Source organism: Tachypleus tridentatus, chromosome 8 (assembly GCF_004210375.1).
Source record: "Tachypleus tridentatus isolate NWPU-2018 chromosome 8, ASM421037v1, whole genome shotgun sequence".
Classification (NCBI taxonomy): Eukaryota; Metazoa; Arthropoda; class Merostomata; order Xiphosura; family Limulidae; genus Tachypleus; species Tachypleus tridentatus.
Window position 1 is genome coordinate 91,524,559 of NC_134832.1, and position 21,944 is coordinate 91,546,502.

At 32.8% G+C, this 21,944-nt stretch overlaps 1 protein-coding gene across 3 annotated transcripts; it reads right to left on the reverse strand.

Moving 5' to 3' along the window:
- Window positions 1-372: 372 nt before the first annotated feature.
- Window positions 373-19,966, reverse strand: LOC143224218 (uncharacterized). 3 transcript variants are annotated; one of them, XM_076452639.1, is made up of 5 exons: window positions 5,380-5,511; window positions 5,035-5,196; window positions 3,454-3,571; window positions 2,593-3,025; window positions 373-928 (listed from the first exon to the last, which is right to left on the reverse strand). In XM_076452639.1, exons 3-5 carry the CDS (start codon window positions 3,495-3,497, stop codon window positions 752-754), a joined length of 654 nt encoding a protein of 217 aa, XP_076308754.1. In that variant the 5' UTR covers window positions 3,498-3,571; window positions 5,035-5,196; window positions 5,380-5,511; the 3' UTR covers window positions 373-751. The 3 variants fall into 3 exon arrangements, with proteins under 3 accessions (XP_076308754.1, XP_076308755.1, XP_076308756.1); XM_076452641.1 differs by lacking the exon at window positions 373-928 and adding an exon at window positions 19,720-19,966 and having other exon boundaries at window positions 2,888-3,025; window positions 5,380-5,442; XM_076452640.1 differs by lacking the exon at window positions 373-928 and having other exon boundaries at window positions 2,534-3,025.
- Between the last annotated feature and the right edge of the window lie 1,978 nt (window positions 19,967-21,944).

The following is a 21,944-nucleotide window of genomic DNA, read 5'->3' on the forward strand; positions in this document are numbered from 1 at the left end:
TCGACAATTGAGTTTCCAGCCATACTTTACTGGGCTGTAGTTGAATTTTTAAAATGTTCACTATCATTGAATTTATATAAATAAATGTCAGTATGTGTGTATGTGTCTGTTTCTTACACGTCTTCACGTTTCTTGTTCAATAAACACAAAATTTAACACAGTGATATAGCTCTATTTGTTATTCGTCTGCAAACCATTAACTAGATAATCAGACCAACGACTTGCAATTCCATCTTTCACAAATGCTAAGAGTTATCTTCAGTATTTTAGGACAGTGTTTTCTGTGTATTATAATTCTTTGTTCTTAGTTGTATCATTTAATTACATAAAAAACATTATTGATTGTATCAATACCTTTAGTACATTAAAAAGTGAGCTTAAGTTTCATGACAGTTGACAGCAAAAAAGAGAAGACCCAGGTGAATATCATATTCTTTGTTTTTCATGAGTATATTTTATTTATTATTTATATCACTGAGTAAAATGTACAAAATAGTAACTTATGAGATAAGGTAAAGTAATTCTTTTTAATATGGTATGCTTGTATGCAGCTCATGGGTTATTTAATTTTTGGGTTTTGGTTCCAGTTTCGGATCTCTTGTGAAAACAATCTTGTGAGGGCTGTTAACGTGTTTAATTTGATTATTCTTTTTAGGTTTCTGCACAACAAGTTTATGTTCGCTTTGGCAACGTTTCAATTGACACGTGGGTGTTAATTTTGAAGCTCTACCAATAACAAATTTGTTTCGGTTTAAGTATTTTCAATAACAATAAAAACGTTTCTCTGATGATGTTCTAGTTTACTGCCAAGTCTTACAGTAATAATTTTATCAACATTGTGAAAACGTCTAGTAGAGGGAGGCCTGATGTTGTTTGACACCTCGCTCTGGATACGTTCATCGTCTTTCACTTCTTTTGGTGTTTCTGCCTGAAGATATAAATCATAATTAGTGAGGCAACAACACTCATCAATCGAAAAAAATGTTTTAATAACAATAATCAGTTAATAAACATTTTAAAAATATATAATTTATTCTTTATGTAACAATTATTTTACTATAATATGAGTAAAACCAAATAAGTGGTTATATGAAAATTGAGAGTTATGAAATTGGTTTAAGATGTCTGATAAACGTTTTCTCGAAACTACGAAATATATCTCAAGCATTGTCCCAAATAGTGAGGAAGGTAATATAGAGCAGATAATAGCTTTAAATAATGTTTTACGTTTATGTTTTGTACGTTCACAAATACTAACTTGCTAAACCAAGATAAAACTACTGTTATAAACAAATGTTAGTTATTTTCCTCATTTCATTGTTATATAAATTAAACATAAAAAGTTATGCAATCTGAACTACAAATGACTATAAAGAGGAAGAGTTTTCAAACTGTCTTATCATAGTTGTAACACTGTAGTAAATCACACAGTTTATAGTACTTTAAAATATTCAATAATCTTAGTAAAGTCCAAAAGAAGACAACTGGATATTTCACTAAATGTCTGTCAGACCAATGAAAGTTGGCTGACTATAAAAAACAAACACTGTTGTAAAATGTCTCAAAGTGTTATTAACATGATATGGTGGAATCACTTGTTACAAAATGGTACAAATACACTGTTACTAAACTAAGAACAATAAAATCCACATTTTAAGTAAGTTACCGTGATCTAACGATTCGCAGCAATTATGTGATAACTGTTAAAAACAGAATCAGATGTTCGTAGTTACAACAGAACTTCATTTCAGTGTATGTACGGTTAAAAACACAATAAATTTGACAATATTAACAAACAAAAGGTATATTATAGTTATAGTAAGACACAAAATAACTCACTTTAATATCAGTAGTGGAAGTATGTGTGGAAATGAAACATCACGAACGGACATTCTGACCTTTATGTTTTTCAGATGTCATTAATGCTATACATAATAGCAATGGAAGTACCGTTCACACTATCATATATGTTTACGTTTGGTTCTGGCTTTAGCTAAATGGATGATAATTGTCTTCCCACATGTAATAATATTGAAGAAGAGGTGATTGACCAGTTTAACTAGGGTACAGACTTATCAGACCTCAATAGTATCGAACATGTATAGGTCTCTTTTGGAAGAAGAATTACATGTATTCAAATAACTCTGAATGCATGTTTTTCAGTAGTTGTAGATGTCTTAACAACACTCATGGTAAGCATGCAACATCGATATCATATTGATCACTCAGTTTGACATAGTATGCATTACATTAAAGTGAAATGTTTTTAACTACACTAAATATTAATCATAAACGTAATATGAATGAGAAATTAATTCAATTTTGAACCAGATACAGATATTCACAGAAATTAAATATGAGAATGGTTGTAATTATTTTATAACAGTAATTTTGCATTAACATTAATAATGTACTATTAATTTCATTATATTTTAGTTGCTTCTTGCAATATATATATATATATGTACGTATAAATAAACTTGTACGAAGTGAAAGTTTAATATTAAGAGCAGATCCTTGTTATTAATGGTTATATACTTATGCTGTATAATACTGAGTACTATAAAGTAAAAGAACTTTAAACATACGAACCGTTGTCAGTGAATCAGATTTTAATGTCTCTTCAGGTTTGTCATCATTCACGATTGTCCTAACGCGTGTCTTTAATTTAGTTTTATCAGAACCTGAAGCAGGTTTGCTCACATTTTCTGTTCTTTCTGTTTTCTTTTCTACTGAGTGATTTTCATTTATTGTCTGCAAGATGGTTGGTTCTGTTTGATTTTCCTTTAACACCATATTAGTTTCTCTTTTATTAAACTTATTTGTCGGGGCCTTCTCACACTCAGGGATCATTGAAACAGCTTCCAAAATGTCTAATTCCCTGGGGGTGATCTTTTCAGTTACAAGCTCTTGGTCTTCTAGCTTTGTATAGGCAAAAACACCACAAGATCCGAGGACGCGGTATTTAAGGGCATTCCATTTGCCCCGGGCCTTTTCATTCATGTTGCAGAAACAACAAAGAACGCTAAACAATAATAAAATAATAATAAATAAAAACGTGATTTATTTATTTCAGTTTTCTATATAAACAATACCATTAAAGATTAACTCTAAATAGTTGTGCTTTTTGTTGTTGTTTTGTCGTAAACAAACAGATGTACAAAAACTCTTGATAAATCACCATACAGAAGTTTGGTGAGTAGTGTTAACTGTAACTGAAAAGTTTTTTTTACCTCATTTGTAAGGTTAATTAAACATATTCAGCTTTACTAGGTTCACATTAGTGTTTTCACAAATTAACTTCCAAAGGGGCACTGAACACACTTGACATTTTCAAATATCTAACCCTACTATTCAATTAAAAGATAATTGGGCATTGAGGTCAGATGCTCTCTCACCCCTGTTCCACATACTTTAATTATCAAGAACTGAAAGATAACATGTAAAACTTACCACAAAGCAATAAGACAAATCGAAATTAATGTTAGCTCTTCCATCCACCAAGGATATTTTACAACTGTAGGTTTGGAGGCCTAGGGGAAAGTAACCTTGAGAACCACTTCAGTTGGATCTTAAGAGAGAGAGTTGTTTTACACATTGTATCGATTACATGAAACAGAAAGAAAACTTCAAATGTAACTTAATAATAATAAAAAAGTGTATAATTCTTTAAACGAAAAAATAAACTTGATTTAACATATTAAAAAAATCAATTAAATAAATATGATATTTCTTATATATTTTCATATTAAACATTGATAACAACCTTTACAATTTGACAACTGTGAAAATATATTTTTTTCTTTACACTTTAAACGATAATTAGCAAAGAAAAATGACGCCTGTTATATTATTTGAGCTACTTACTAGTAGACAAGTAGTACAGTTATGTAATAGCAACAACTATATAGTTATATAACAGGAAATCAGTCAGGTTTTCCAACATATTTACATTATTAGACAATATATCAAGAAACCTACTAACTTTCCATTCCAAACACACGTGATCAGACGATATAAGAAAAATCTCGACATTTTCTTTACGATAATGGACATATTATACAACTCAGTATAACACAGTGAGTTAAATCAACTTCGATTCACTTAAATTGTAAGAATATATAACACAAATTAAACAAACCGTCTTTCCATTGACTACTTAATAAAGCCAGTTTGTTTAATCGCTATTCACTTACTGTATTAAGTTTTATAATTAGCTTCTTCTCTTATTATGGTACATTATTCTTTTATGCTATCGAATCGTATCCACTGAATGGTATTTTTTCTGCGTTTTTATAACACTATTAAAAACAGTAATTTTTACAAATTTCTCTTTACTGTAAATTTCCCAAATAAAGAACGATACCATTTTGACCACAAACACTGAACGTCGTACGTCACTACTGATGAAGTTTTTTCGCTTACTCGGTAACAATTCTTTCCAATAGTTTTATTCAGAACTTATGAGACGATGCTAACGTTTTGATAATCCAATGTTATTATTACCTTATATTAATACTTTTTTTTTGTATTTTGACAAATTACTTTATTTTATCACATTGTATTTTGACAAATTACTTTATTTTATCACAAAAAATGACATTATGCACATAAAATAAGCATGTTAAACATAGATTTAAGTTACGTTTTGGGACATACACTGTTTTAGTCTTCACGTCTTTTTAGTAATAATGTGGCGCACACAGATGTGCTATTGAAACACCGTTATATTTGTTTGTTTTTCAATTTCGCGGATAGCTGAACGAGGGCTTTCAGCGTTAGCCGTTCCTTATTTTGAAATGATATACTGGAGGTAAGACAGCTATTCAATACTATTTGTCGTAAATGTTTGAGCTCATCTTTAAAAACAAGTAGTAGGATTTCCAAGTGAAAGCAAAGTTTTTTAATGCATTAAAAACCATGAAAGTTATGAAGAAGTATCGTATTATAACAATCTGCTTGAACAAAAATAAACATTTTTAAAATGTTAAGGAAACAATAAAAGAAAACTTTAAAACCCTTTTGTTCCATTACTTCTACAAAGATCTTTATTATCAGCTCCTTCTTCATCAGTAATTTCGTCATCAGGACAAGCTACAGAGGCGTCAGTAGCAAAAGATGCCATGTAAGTCCCTCCTGGACACGGCAGGCACTGAGTTTGGAATCCATTGTCATAGTGACCAGGAGGACATGGATCTAAAAGCGTTAAAAGTACATAGCTAAACATTTATTTACCCAGTGCTAATTTTATTGTTCTAACAACGTCTTTAGTATCAAAAAACGCATGTGTTGAACTAAAATTCCGTATTTTTAAAATTCTTTCATCTATTTGTGTTTGATGTGAACAGTTTAAAGTAATTGAGTATCATATATACTTACAACACCTGTTAACATCTCTTTGGTATCCACGAGTACAGTTGAGATTCTCGGCTGGAATATACACTGGAGAAAACAACAGAGAGTTAATATTTTTATTAGCACGTTTTGTGTCACCGTTGGAATTTTAAGGTTTTTCACAATGAGCACGACGCACTAGTTGTAATATTAATTATAACTCACTCTGTAAAATAACAACATTAATGTTACTTTTCGTGAGAAAAATAAAACGTGTCAAAACAGTTTCTTAACAGTAGACTTTTGTTTCATGTACTTCCTGATTAAGTTAAATAATGAAACTAATCACACAAACTTGGAAGTTTATTAAATTACACACGATCTTTTTTTTGTTATATCTATAGGTACATTTGATTTCCGTTGGTGTTTCCCTTGCAAAATTCTTATTTGTCACAATTAAACGTTAAACTGTTGTCACTGTTTATGTTAATATCGGTTATGAAAATATAGGTTCTTTTGTGAATATTACGTTGGTAAAATGTATCAGTATATGATTGTGTCTTACAAACAACAAAATATCAAATAATATCCTTATAATGCAGAAGTTGGATGAAATGCATTCCGAGAAAAATTTTTCATTTAAAGTTAATATAAAAGCAAATACTTAATTTTTTGCGGATTTATCAAGATAAATAATATAGCGATCAACACCTTTCACTGTAAATTTATAGTATTGTTTATTCAAAATACGTTCTCAAAAAACTTCGTAGATATGATTTGTATCTTTACAGTTCATAAGATTTTCCTTCAACATTCACAAGTTGAGTTCATTATATCAAAATAACTTTGGAACCTCATCACTTCTCTCTGCAGGCTTACCATAATCCATCTAGTTTCTGATCACATAGAAATCTATAATTCCTACATCAGTGACGTGACTGGTGTGTCTGTGTGTACAATAACATGCATATCTATCTAATTACTCAGCGGTTAGAAGACTGAGATATTTTTTTACGTACCATCGCCTGGGACACTTCAGCGGTTTTTATCTCTGACATTTGTGTTCGTACGACTTGTTGTAGGTCTTTTTCCGAATTATTCTGGCTAACCAAAATTATTTCTTCGATGCTCTTACGTACAATAAATATCTTTGTTTCGAAAAATTTAAATTCTCATTTGAATATATTTTCATGATATGGGCATATAAAAATTTACATTGGAAAGGTCTGTTACATACCTTTCCCAAAAGCTACCAATTTTCGGTTACATCACACCATTTAAGAAATGTTATATCAGATTGAGTCACATTATTTGCCAGGTTGCTTATTCAAAACTGTTTTGGTATGGCTTACTAATACCTATAAACTGTAAAGTATTATTGCTATGAACATCAGTGGCAGCCTCTGACTAACACTGTATGTTTATTACAGGAGTACCGATAAGATAACGCGTTCGTCTTCATCACTGCCCTGAAATAACTCTTTTCAGGGCATCTTTAGCATCAACTAATGGAATGTGATACATCTTCCAAGAGTATATTATGGATGTCAATATCAACATCTGCACCTTGGAGTTGGACAATATCACCCATTACTGGAGTCCTGATTAGATGGATTAGTATATGGACGAACAAAGCGTGTAGTATTGATGGTAACATTTAAAGTAATTATATGTGGATATGTTTACCAATACTTATTCATACCACACTCCAACATCGACATTTCCTATCATTAAAATTAAGAAAAACTGATTTCATGTTATCTCTAAAGTAATAATTCCTTGTAAGTACTTTTAACATTATTGTAATAATCTATTTCATGCATTTATATTTCTGAGGAACTCACTTGAAGCTAATAAATTTTGCAGACGTTCTACAATGGGTAATTTAAAACTTTTTATTAGATAATTCACATATAGTTCGACGTTTCTAGGTTATAAAGCGATTAGGAAGGATAACGGTGATATAGAAAAACCTCAGTTAACAACGCGATACTCACCCAGTCAATAACCCCAAATACAATAAACAAAATACTTAAATTCTTGTAAAAAAAATAAAGCAAATACAATACTAATGTCATTTATAAAATACTTTATGGCAACTTCCACGTATTTTAAGTCAGAGAAACAAGCCCGAAACTCAAAACAACATTCATGTGACACAAAAAAATAGAATTTCACGTTTTTAAATTTAACACTGCAACTCAAATAAATATACTACAGGTAACATTTGAATACTCAGCAGAGAATCCAAAATCACTAGACGATAAACCAAATAATTCCTTGTAATACAAGAGCAAACACACATTAAACCAATATAAAGAAACACTTTTATATCTATATTAATAAAATTTAATAAATCTTGTTCGATGTATTATAGTTTGAAGATGATACTTTTAATTTTCAAGATTTTATAATTTACAAAATATTCTGAGAATACTAAGAGTAATGCAGATAGTATTAATAGGAAATTACACGAAGGTTGTTAAAAACTATCATATGAAAATAAGACAGTTCAATTTTCATTACAATTAAATGATATAAAAGATAACGTATCGTTTTATGAACGAAATCGATAAAAACACAATTTAATTCACGTAGATGGGAGTATTTTAAAATTCCTATCTGGTGCTGTAACAACAGTTTGATCAACAGAGACAATTCCATAAAGAAATTATTTACTTTGTAGGTGAACAAGGGCCCGGCATGGCCAAGCGCGTAAGGCGCGCGAATCGTAATCCGAGGTTCGCGCCCGAGGCGCGCCAAAACATGCTCGCCCTCCCAGTCGTGGGGGCGTTATAATGTGACGGTCAATCCCACTTTTCGTTGGTAAAAGAGTAGCCCAAGAGTTGGCGGTGGGTGGTGATGAGTAGCTGCCTTCCCTCTAGTCTAGCACAGATAGCCCTCGAGTAGCTTTGTGCGAAATTCCAAAAAAAAACAACAAAAAAAAAAGGTAGCCGTCCCTAATTTAGCAGTGTAAGACTAGAGGGAAGGCAACTAGTCATCACCACTCACCGCCAACTCTGGGGCTACTCTTTTACCAACGAATAGTAGGATTGACCGTAACATTATAACGCCACCACGGCTGAAAGGGCGAGCACGTTTGGCGCGACGGGGATGCGAACCCGCAACTCTCAGATTACGAGTCGCACGCCTTAACACGCTTGGCCATGCCGAGCCTGTTTAATGAAAAAACAACAACACACATGAATATTTGGGTATTGTGTGTTTTCTTATTGCAAAGCCATATCGGGCCATCTGTTGAGCCCACCGAGGGTAATCGAACCCCTGATTATAGCGTTGTAAATCCGTAGACTTACCGCTGTACTAACGGAGGGCGAAGTAGTTGTGTCACCAGTCCCTAAGTTTCTGATTATTAGTGTTTCGCTCACTTTTCCATTATAATTTATAAAACTGTACATAAATAAAATTACAGCTTTTGAAAACTAACTTACCTTTTAATCTGTTTCGTGGTTATTTAAAACAGTTTTTGTCAAAGATATTAAATTTTAATTTATTTATTTGCTTGTTAGTATTTTTCTAAAATCACAAACATGGCTTTAATTTATTTCAGAAACATTCATTAAGACTCATTTCTTACCAAAAGAGTATATTTACTGTACACTGCTAGATATCAATACACAATCGATGTTCAAATGTTATTTTCCCAGTGGCTAAGCGGAAAGTCTGGGGGCTAATAACTTTCAAAATCGGATTTTGATACTCGTGGTATTCAGAACGCAGATAGCCTGTTGTGTTGTTTTGTACTTACTAACTAACCAAACAATGAAGAGTTATTTTATTTTTCATAATATTACTTATTAATGCTTATTTATAATTAAAGAAATATGTGAATATAACGTTATACAAAATCTAACCACTATGAAGCGCAGAGGTCTTTTGTAGACCGAAGTTCATTGACTAATACCGAAAAACAAGGATTTTCAATAGGAAATTTACAGCTTTCGGTTGCCACAATTTAGATAACTTTAGTGTAAATGGTGAGTTTAAATGTTTTATTTTCTGGTTGCCAAACTTTCTTGATCGTTTAGAATGTTCTTTTTTGCAAAAGACAAAATGTAATATGCCGAGTGATGTAGCCAACTCAACAATGTAATTCAGGACCAGATTATTCATACTCTTAGAAAGAGAATTTATATTTTTGCTATACTTTGTTGGCACTAGTATGATGCATGCAGAAATAAACATAACCTCGACCATTAAAGCATAAACATCAGCATAAAGATACGTTTGTAATCAAATAGACAGTTGATCCGAAATAGAATCATAAGGGGACCAACAAAACAAAAACGTAGTTAGATGTTAGAATAGAACTTTTTAGAAGTTAGTTTTCCCAATACCATATTCTTCTATGTTGTATGGTCTTACTCTCACTCTCAGTACCATACTAACAATACTAGTAATACTAACAATAAAGCTGAGTTATATTACAACTCCTCCATCCTAAGCACCATTCTAGTAACCCAACTTTGAACCCCTTCAAACAATTCAAAGCCCTAAATAAGGTAAGGATACCAAGACTGAACACAATACTCCAAATATGACACAACCAATGAACCATACAATGAAATTATAACTGCTTTAGACTCGTATTGAAAATCTCTATATTTATGACTTGAAATTTAATTGTCCCACCACCAGTAATAATACAATGCTTGGATAGCTTCTGAGACTGATCAGCTATTACATCAAGATCCCTTTCTTTCATGACACTGTTTAGATTATTCCCATCCAAATTATTATTCAAATTATCATAACCCGCCAGCACTATTTTGCATTTATTATAATTAAATCCCATCTGCCATTTATTTGCCCAATTCACTGAATGATATAAATCCTTCTGTAAATCAGTAGCATCCTCTTCACAGGTAGTAACACCCTATGTCTTAATGTAATCTGCACATTTAAGTACTTTATTGACCATTCTTTCATCTGTGTCATGGATCCAAATCAAAAAGAGCAAAGGTTCTAAGACTTGAACCCTGATATACCTCACTTGTGACACTAATCAAGTTTGGTTGTTCTGTATTTGTGACAATCCTTTCTTCCAGATCCACTCTTGCTCTCATTAACACAAGTGGTAACCTTTTGAAAAAATGTCAACAGATTTCTAAGGCAAGGTTTTCCATCAGTGAAACTATGTTAGTTATCCAATAAAATAATTAGCTTGGTTAAATAAGTTTTTGGAATTTTTTTTTTAATCAGACTCTCCAAAATGTGTTCCACAACTGATGTCAGACTAATGGGTCTATAAGTATTGGGACAACTTTCATCACCCCTAATTTCCAACTTATTATGCTTCTCATTAATTTTATTTCTAATACTCTTTGTGAGCCAACATTGTTTTTACTTGCTGCTTCCCTGTTCTTTCTGTAAGGAAAATATTTACCTTGAATATTGAAAGCTTTTTTTTTTGAAGATTTTCCACATTTGCTCAGTGTCTCAGCATAACTCAGCTGCCCAGTTAACAGACAATTCTTGTTGTTTCCCTTTAAAATTTGAAATCAAAACATTGTTATTTCTTATTTCAATATGCAGGAAAAACATCAAACCTAATACAGCAGCGATCACTTGAACTCATTGTTCCCCAGTTTTCTTCCTATATTTTCAAAGTTACAACAAATCTAACATCGCAGTTTCTTATAGATTCCTTGGCCAATTGGTAACAAAAGCCATCATGAACAGTTTACGAAAACCTTTCTCTCTCACAGGTTGACTGTAGCATTTCTCGTTTTGTATGCTTGAAATTAAAATCACTCATAATTATGGTTACACTAACAGCTGAAACCTTAATCTCATTGTAACTGTTTGAGTTTTGTCAATATCCTTTGGTTGTTTGTAACAAATTCCCATTAAATGTCATTTCCCTTTATATCTACCAATAGAAACTTCACTGGATATAATCTCATTGTTGTTATCTTTGATATCTTAAACTAAAACAGGATGTAACTTACATTGTACATGTAAATCCACTTCTCTCTTGTTACTCTAATTATTAAAAAGCCTTTAACACTATATTTGATGGAAATTCTTTGTCACACATCATCTTTGTTTAACCATATTTCAGTTATTCCCATTATATCAAAATCTCTCATTCCTACTAATGCTCTAAAGTTATCTATTTTATATCTTTTACTTCTGTTATTATGATAGTAAGAAATAAGTCTACCCTTATAATTACTTCTGTACCAATTTCTCAACTAAACTTTTCTCTGCCTCTTATTTATTTTTCATTAGTTTATCGTGGACCTCACCACTATCTAGTCATATTGTGTATGTCACTAGTAACAATATATATGAACTTAATGAATTTTAGTATTTAGGTAAGACTTTCCAGATTTTGAAACAGAGTAACCAAAGAGCAAATAAACATGTGGCTTCTATCACCATTTTAACTTCACTGCATACTTGTGAAGATTTTAACATTCAACTCATAGTCAGAAACTACATAGTCAAAGTTTTAGGTTTCTTCTACAGTAGATGTCTGTGATTTGTTAGTGATAAATTTGAAAATAACATGCAGCAAGCAATCCACTTATTTTAAAATTATATATTTAAAACAAGTTAAATGTACTTACAAGAATTCTTTAGACTATGATGACTACAGTTGTATCTTAAATGTGACAGTTCTCTTCATGTTAAAAGTCCACTTAGGCTGATTAAATTATTTTAGAATCCATTTCACAAGCTGAACTAACTTAGAATACCGTGTAACAAGTTATTATCCATATTTCTATCAAACTGTTAAATTCATTTTTAAATATCAACCAGTTTCAAAATGAGTATTGTTATAGATTTTTAATGGTACATTATGATAATAAAATTAATTAAATATGTTAAAATAATTCACCCAAAAAGTTCAAAGAATACAGGTATTTCATTCATAGTTAAATACTTATTTTAGTGTTGGCCTTTTGTATACTTTGTATTGTACCTCAGTGTTATTACTATATCCTACTTGAGTTAGAACAATGAAGTTTTATTAAATCTGTACCAGATCAGGTTAGAAAAACTACTTTCTTTACCAAGAAATGTTTAAGATACATATATAATACAGACACATAATGAAGCAACAGTTCCATTACTTAGTAAATTGATCTAAAACCCATATTGAGTTACATTGTCCTTTATGAGCAGAAATATATCAAACAGCTTTACAATTTTCAACAAGAAACATATTGAAACATGTTTAGAATCAGAAAGAATAATCAGGTTTGTTATTCTTCTGAGAACAAAAATATAAGAGAGTGTTACTTAGGAAATATCACTGGTTAATTGGTGTTTAATAATTTTCGCTTAAAGAGACCCACAAAACATTTGCAATAAAATTAATATATTTAATGTAACAGTACTTCCTTAAATACTAGAGTAATACAAAAGAACTCTTATCACATACACCAAAATTCTAAGTCCACTTGTCTTAGGCCTGACATTTGTTAATCATTTATTTTGCATACATCCATTCTGCTATAAAGAAATAAATTATCACTCTAATTTATGTATATTTTTTGGTTTAATTTAGTTAGGGCTGAACTTTACCATACTCAAAACAATAAATAAACTTACCATGTTATTGTATGACTTATTAATGTTAGACTTTTTAAAACTTTGATAAGCTTTTAATATGTGTTAGTTCAAAATGTTGACTGAAGTATATTTACACCTGCCTTTTGTTTATATCTTTTAAAATGAAGTGCACATAAAGTTTCAGAACAGTATTATTGTAAGAGATAAGTTAATGTTACTTAATACATTTTGTTAGAATATTTGTTTTATGTGGAAAGAAATGCAAGTTAAACATTTGTGCAATGTGGCTAACTGTATTTCTATTTGTTGTATTAAGATGTGTCTCATTTTAACATTTAGAAATTTATATTATTAATAAAGTTTTTTTTTTAACTGTAATGTAAGGGCAACTTACGAGGTCTGTTCAAAAAATACGCGGACTGACGTCATAAAACAAAATGTACTTTATTTAGAAGTTACAGGTCTGGGGCCCCTTCAAAGTACTCTCCTCCCCAACGCACACACTTATCCCAACGGTGTTTCCACTTGTTGAAACAGTCCTGGTACGCTTCTTTTGTAATGTCCTCCAGCTCCTTCATCGCATTTGCCTTAATCTCGGGAATCGTCTCAAATCTTCTTCCCTTCAAGGGTCTTTTGAGTTTGGGGAACAAGAAAAAATCGCAAGGAGCAAGGTCAGGTGAGTAGTGGGGGTGGGGAGGAACAGTGATCGAGTGTTTGGCCAAAAACTCACGAGTTCTGAGGGCTGAATTTCGCAGCAACGCGGTGCATCTTCAATTTTTCGATCAAAATCTCGTAACAAAATCCAACTGATATCCCACACTCTTCAGCAAGCTCCCTGACAGTCAGACATCGATTTGCCCGCACCAGGGTGTTGATTTTGTCGATGTGTGGGTCGTCAGTTGACGTGAAAGGACGTCCAGGACGCTCATCATCTTCAATGGACTGTCGACCATCCTTAAAACGTTCATGCCACTTGAAACATGCCGTACGATTCATAGCAACATCACCGTAAGCCGTGTTAAGCATAGCAAAAGTTTCAGTCGCAGATTTTTCAAGTTTAACACAAAATTTCACAGCAAGTCGTTGCTCCTTCAGGTCATTCATTCTGAAATCCGTCAAACGAAAAAATCGCACTTCACTTAAAACCGCGTAACTGATACACAAATGAAGATATCTGCAATCGGGAAATGGCGTCGTAATCAGCTGATCTGTGCGAACCTAGCGACACCAAGCGGATTCCCCTGAAACCAACTGGAGCCGCGTAATTCAAACAGTCCGCGTATTTTTTGAACAGCCCTCGTATGGCAGTTTAAATATATTATAAGAATTTTGATATTGTATTCAAACTCAGGATTTTATAGTTGAAAGTGATTGATAATTTGTTTTATTCTCTGAATTACACTTTCATGTAGTTGTAAAGTTATATACTTTAATATTAGTAAGACAGTAGTAAATTGCTTTTGTCAATGTTTTGAAAAATATTTTAGTTGGTATTTCTTAAGTTAAATTTATTTTGTTTGTGTTCTGGATGGAATTAATTAGTGTATTGATATTTTTAAATACATATTTCACAAATAAGAATGAGTTTTCAATGTTGTAGTGTGGTTAGAAGATGAAGAAATAAGGTTTTATTAGATTGAAGACAGAAAAGAGTTAAGAAATGTTAAATCATTCAAACTGGGAAAGTGTGCCTAAACAAGTGTGTACATGTTTGTATGTATTTTAATTGATAGATACTTATATCTTTAATTTTAGGAACTGCTCTGGTAGTTTGTTTTCTAGCAAGTAATATTGAGATGCTATTTCAAAGACACATGTTTTTCTGTTGAAGGTTGTGGAATAAATGAACTTATCAAGTTCATCCTAAAATCATTGATAGTTACAATTTGTTTTATAAATACAATTTTAAGCTATTTTTGCATCCTGAATTTGTTGACTACAAAATCACATAAAGCTTTAAACAGAAACACTGTCAGTGATGCAGTTATTTCCTTTTTTTACTGTTTAGGTTTCCTGTGTAGATTACACTGTATATATGAAAACTGTGAGGTCATCCCATAAGTAATATCATTTTTAACACTAAGATTTAAAAGGAAGAAAAATAACTCAAATAACAACTTTAATCAATTACACATTTTTCATCTCTTCTCAATAACAGTCTGGAAATGTATCAAAATATTTTCAATATCACACTTGTAAAAATCAAGTTGTTTGGAGATATAAAAGGTACAAGAGTTACTTTTTAACAAATCATAAAAGTAAACTGTTTTTCATTCAGATGACGTGTCAAGTTTTTGAAAAGATTATAATCTGAAGGAGCAAGATCAGGAGAATAAGGAGGATGGGGAAGTTTCTTCCAGCTAAGCTGTTCAATTTTTTTAAAAGTGACTCTAGCGATGTTAGGATGTGCATTGTTATGGTGGAAAACAACTCCTTTCTGATTTACCAAAGCAGGTCTCTTTTTATTTATTTTTTAGTGCAGCATTCAATTAATCCAGTTCATGTTCTCAGTTGCTTGTCTTCGTGAGATACATTAATTCAGGTGACATCAAAGACGAATTCTTATTCTGCAGTGCACTTGAAACCACAACAAAAGCTGATGATGTCATGGAAAAAGTTTCAACTTTTTTTCTAGACGAAGATCTTCAATGGGAAAACGTGTGTGGGGTTTGTACGGATGGGGCACCGGCTATGCTGGGATCGAAATCAGGATTCCAGTCGAGAGTGAAGAAGCTAGCACCTCAAGCACTGCGTGATTCACTGATATGCTCTCGCCAGTAAGACTCTCCCTGCCTCTCTGCAGGAAGTGCTTGAATCTGTAATCAAATTTGTAAATTATGTGAAGACTCAAGCACTCAACACTCGCGTATTCAAAGAACTATGTAAAGACATGAATGCTGACCACGAAGTCCTTCTCTTCTACACAGCAGTACGTTGGTTTTCGAAAGGAAACGTTATTAATCGTGTCTTTGAAATGAAAGATGAAATAAAGCTATTCCTGAGGACTCAAGAAAGGAAAGATCTTGTAGCTCACTTCGAAGATGAAGCATGGAATAAAAGGGTTGCGTACCTAGCCGACATTTTTGACCAGCTGAACAAGCTCAATTTGAAGCTTCAAGGAAGGGAAACACATGTTCTCCTTTTTCAAGATAGTCTTCGGGCCTTTGTTTCCAAACTGCAGAACTGGCGTCGGAAAACCAATTTTGGAAACATCGCTATGTTTGAAAAACTTTGTGGAGTGACGGATGAGTCTCAGATCCAACTGGATCAGTTCCTCAAGGATGAGATTATCGAACATCTTCAGTCTCTAGAAAATGAAGTCGAGCGTTACTTCCCTGAGCTATCACAGGAACAGGAGGCCCTGGTAAGGAACCCATTTTGTACTGAACTTGATGTATCCAGCATCCCAGATGATATCCAAGATGAATTTCTGGATCTAAGGAACGACTCTTCAGCTCGTGATCTCTTCAAGGTGAAATCCGTGACTCAGTTCTGGTGCGCTATGTATCAGTCATACTCCAAAGTCAGCATGATAGCTTTACGTGTCCTTGTTCCATTTGCTTCTACCTACTTGTGTGAGGCAGGATTTTCCACTCTTGTCAATATAAAAACAAAGAATAGGAACAGATTGGATGTTGGAGATGACATGAGACTGGCTCTAACAAACGCTCGGCCACGAATTTCAAAGCTTGCTGCTGAAATGCAACATCAGGCATTTCACTAGCTGGGTTGGATAGCTGTTCAAACCCATGTTAATATTATTTTAAGAAATATATGTTCTTTTTGTGAATTCAGGTTGGATCAATGTGATTTAATTTGCTAATGAATAATTACAGATTTTTTAAATATTTTTTAGATGCTTCTTTCCCTCTCCTTCACAGAAAATAAAAGAAAAATTAAGCTGCTGATAGTAAGCCCTAAGGGGGTCACATGGGTTTCAAACTTTTAGGTAAGGGGTCGCGAGTGCCAAAAGCTTGAGAAACCCTGGTCTAGTTGATTTGCGCCAGAAAACACCAAACCAACCAACCAACATCCATCATTTGTATGGAAGTTTCAGTTGTTTGCTGTTAAACGCAAAGGTGCATAGTGGTCTCCATGTGATGTGCCTACAACAACTATCGGAATGCAGTATTTAGTGTTGTAAGCTTACAGGCACATTTCACAATGAATGCTGAAGATTCGAAACAACAACAAAAAGACGAAAAGTACAACTTTTGATTTTTGATCCTTCTAGCTTTAAAACCTTCTCCTTTTTACAAGAATGAACTATAAACTTTCTTTCCTGAAAAAGACAATTTTTAATTAATCGTCTAAAGCTTACCTTACGAACAACCTTTATATAGTTAATTTTATTTTACTTTATGCCGTAATATGATATTTTCAAACTAACATGTAGCAGTGAAACTTTTCAATCCGAACACTTAAATAAATATTTCAGTTACATTTTCCAAGCTGCTAAATGAACAGAACAGCCCCTCAAAAAATAAATATTCCATTAAGATAATACAACAACCCAATTTCCTCTCAGGTTCGAGAGAATATTAAAGAAACCAGTTTAATATTGAATAAAAATGATATTATGAGACAATATATAGTTCTTTCAGATATGGTGATATTATACTGTTTCGAAATCCCGTGTCATAATGATTTATATATGCTGTTAAAAACGCAATAAAATCTTTAGCCTACAACTACTTGTCTTATTGAGACTTGCCCTAAGAAGAGCCTTTCTAATCACGACAAACGAAACTGAAACCTTCAATATGAACAGTTCTAACATAGATTTATATTCATTCGGATTGGAAGTTTTGTACATTAAAAATCTTACTGAGAATTTTTATAGTATATCTCTGCACGTTATTCGCACTTGTATATATATATGTATATACATACATGATAAACCAAGAATTAATTATCATCGTGTCCTAAACACAGCCGAAGAAATTTATCCACCAGTGTTCGCTATAAAAAAGAACAATTTTGCTAAAAAGCAAAGCACTATATCTTAGCGTGACGTCATAACATGTAAAGAATATTAAAGTGGAAACAGCCTCAACGTATTTTATCTTTATATAGCTGATTATTAATTTAACATTTTTTTTTTATTTTGAGGGTGGAGGAAGTAAATTGTGTTCTCCTAATACAGGTCTGTTCTTCTTTCTGTTCCCTAGAGGACTCGGCTATTCTATGTTTTATTAGTTTCAATCATGTTGTTGTTGTTTGTTGTTTTTAATTAAGCACAAAGCTACACAATGGGCTATCTGTGCTCTGCCCATCACGTATATCGAAACCCGGTTTTTAGCGTTGTAAGTCCGCAGACATATCGCTGAGCCACAGTTTGAATCATAATAAACATTTTTAACAGGTTCTTACTACTTGATTAAACACAGTCTAAACTGTAACGTGTCGTAATAACGTACTTTAAATGCTGTGCAGCTAGTACAGCGGTAATTTTACGGATTTACACCGCTAAAATCAGGGGTTCGATTCCCCTCGGTGGACTGAGCAGATAGCCTGATGTGCCTTTTCTATAAGAAAACACACACACTCCAGATGCCACGCTTCTGTAAAATCATGCTGTTGAAGTTTATAATGAGTTTTCATCTTTCACAAGACATTATTAAAGGTGAATTTTCAACAAATTTAATAATTACCTTAGAAAATGTACTTTGGTTAGGTATAATTTCTGTATGGTTGCCATATTTTTAACACTTTAGTTTTTGAGTAAAAAAATGAAACAAACTATGCAGGTCCTCGATCTCAAGTTAATCTCGGTCGTTCGGCTGTTTCCGTAACGTTTTACAACTATGACGTAATAGTTGCCAAATACGCTTCGTTGCGCGCCGACCATTGTGTTCCTTTTAGTGCTGGTGTTTTATGTAAATCTATCGGTGCTTTTTTCGGATTACATACTTTGCGAGACTATTTTTTGTCTTGATATTGCTACTTTATGTTTGTTTTAAGATAACATAGTTTACTGCGTTGCTTATGGTTGTGGAAACGGTTCGACATCGGGCAAAAGCTTCTTTTCGTTTCCGTGCAAGGAGAAGGAACCGGCAAGGTAGCGACAGTGGGTGCGGATGGTCAATAGGAAGAACTGGACTCCTTCACACCATGCAAAGCTTGAGACGGAAAAAAAAAACATCTGCAGTCGACAGGATCGTCCCACCATCATTCCTTGTGTAGAGCTGAGGACTGATCTCAGTCTGCTGCATACAGGTTCCACCTCTCTGAAGCCATCCCTTGCCATCATGAAAAGAACAAACTTAAAGGTATGTGTGCAGCATAAAGCGATAAACAATAATTAGTATAATATAATAATTTAAAAAGTACAAGTTTTTGAAGAATGTAACTAGACATACACATTTCACATTCATGAGCGTGTTTTGCATTTGTGGCACCTGTAAGTCAGTGAGACCTTGATTTCCTAGTCTAGACAGTGGACAAATCTATCCCAAATAGAGTATATTCCAAGTTTAAAAGCTGGTAGATCATTCTGTAGATGTTTTTGTATCATTTTTAAACATGGAAAAGTTTGAAGAATTCCATTTTCCAAATTTAACATTTCAAGATAAATTAACTATTCAGACTGCTACATCTAGTTTGATTTTATAGACAGAATTATGACGTATAATTGAAATTCATTTTGTTACGAGTCATAAATACCCGGTACCATGAGTGTGGAAGAGCTGAATATTAGTTACCATAGTCGGCAAAGTATAAACAAATAAAACCCAGTCTGTAATACCAATAATTTATAAACACCAGACAAGTTTCGAGATGCTTAAAATTGCACGTGAATTAATACAGACCATATTTGTTGTTATGACTTATGCTTACCACTCTTCCACTGGAGATATGACCGTCTCGACCTGGGCGCCATTAGTATCACTCACAGTTCCGCTACTCTCGCTCGTGGAACTGTCCTCACCACGAGAATTTGTCAGATCTGTGTCAAAAGTAACTGCTCTAGATTCGTTCAGAGTAGGCTCGAATTGATATGGTGCTACTCGACTCTGTTAAGAACACAAAGTCAAAACATACTCCGCCTCTGTTTCTCCGTACGCACTGGCCAGGTTTATTTACATTCAACGCGCTGACGTTGGCGGTTTGTTTGGTAACTATTACGTCACAGTACTTTTCCTAGTGGCAAACGTAAAACCTAAAACGTTCGGATTTCCGCTCGGAAAGGGCTATTTCTGCACCAAGTTTTATGTTTCATTTATTAACACATATTTTTATAAAAAATGTGAACCTGCAAAATTAATCTGTATGAGTAGTTCTTTTGACTGCAAAGTTTTCTTTTTTCTGTAAAATTCACCTTTAAGGTAGGTTGGAAAACATTCAGGCACTCAGACTGAGGTTTCATTCTTCAAAATAAATTACGTCTACAATAATAGTTGAACCATACAATTACTGTTTATGTATTCCCTAAGTAAGGTATATCTATTATTGCTCTATTGTTCCTTTTATTAACAGTTTGATAAACTGTTTAACATATTTTATTAATTTTTATTTCTTTTACCTTTGCACTTTATTTATAAATATTAGTTTATGTTCTTAGCTTAGTATATGAATTTTAGACTAACATGAATTTTCTAAGCTGACTGAGCCTGGCGAGATATTACTCGGATTATGGCTAACAATATTGTTATAAATAGGGAATTCGGGACAAGAAAAATGTATTGATATTAATTAAAGTTAATATTAGTGAAGCGATTGTAAAAGTGATTAATATACGAACTTAGGAGAAACGCACATTTCTCAAGCTGCACGAACGTCGTAAAGTAATATTTGAATTACGGCCAAAAATATCGTTATAAGTTTTGAATTAGTGACATATGAAAATTGTGTTAATATTTATTAAAGTTAATATTAATGTAGCGGAATTTTACGTGAAAAAGCTTATTGTTACGTCAGTTATAAAAACAAAGGATTCGAGTTAACAAATGTTTAGAAGTTATTATGAAACGATTCTTTCGAGCTGGAAAGTTCTGGATTTATACAGATAGGAGAAGAGGCAGGATGAGTTAAAATCTAGAAGCAAACTACCTCCTCCTCCAGCTCCAGAATTGTACAAGTTGAATGTTTTTGTCTTTCATTTGTTTGTTTCACAATTTTGTGCATAACTACATATAACCGTTCCTACTTTTTAACTGATAGACCAGAGGGTATACACTTGTACTATTGTTATATGATCAAAGAGTGAGATTTGACTGTTCCTCTTATAACGCAACAGCAGCTTCAAATTACTATTTATGCCTTTGCAGTAAGGGAGGTGAATCTTAAATCTTCAGATTTTCTTTCCGTTTATGCGAATTACTAAGCCACACCTGGTCCTGTTTGTAAGATGAAGATTCCTGTTTCAAACATGAAGGCAAATAAATTCAAAACAACTTTAATAAGACTTTCTTTTTCCTTCAATAGTGATTTGGGAATTAAGTTAATCCATATTTTTGGTTCTGATCAACCTAAGAACGAGTAACGCTATGTGCTTAAGTAACTAACACAGCTTGCCCATCTTGTACTCTTTCTTTAACATCACGTTTTAACTGTATAATCTGTTATTATGGTCAAGTGTTAGCTTGGTAGTTATTATTTGTTGTACTCGTATATAGGATTTTCAAGATGTCTGGTTTAATGCTAGATAAATAATTAACTTCGTTGTGCGTAAACAACAGAGTTTTACAACCCTTAATCTCAAACATCTGCGTATAGATAAGGTTTCGAGAACGTTCTGACGTCAAGAGGTTTATATGGAAATTATTAATGTTCCGTTCTCAGCTAGTTCGTGGTTTCTCCAGAGCTGTTTTGTTTCGTAAAAAAGTTCAGTGCTTTACGTATTGGAATACTAATTGCGAATGACCAATGCAAATACTCCTTAAACATAGAAAATAAAATATTAAAGATAATTTACAATGGCTGCACTTCAGACAGAATGTTTTGTTTCAAAGTCAGCTGTTATCAGAAGGTATCGAAAATAAATTATGATCCTATCTTAAGCCTATTACAGCCCACTCTGTATACCAAACAGTCTGTAATAATTTAAAATGTATGTAGTTTTT

What these genes read in the sequence shown, in the direction of transcription:
- LOC143224218 (XM_076452639.1), bottom strand. Translation starts at nt 3,497, where the DNA reads ATGGAAGAGCTAACATTAATTTCGATTTGTCTTATTGCTTTGTG. An exon ending in ATTTGTCTTATTGCTTTGTG is followed by an intron (nt 3,026 to 3,453) that starts GTAAGTTTTACA and finishes ATTATTGTTTAG; the next exon opens with CGTTCTTTGTTGTTTCTGCA. An exon ending in AATCTGATTCACTGACAACG is followed by an intron (nt 929 to 2,592) that starts GTTCGTATGTTT and finishes TTATATCTTCAG; the next exon opens with GCAGAAACACCAAAAGAAGT.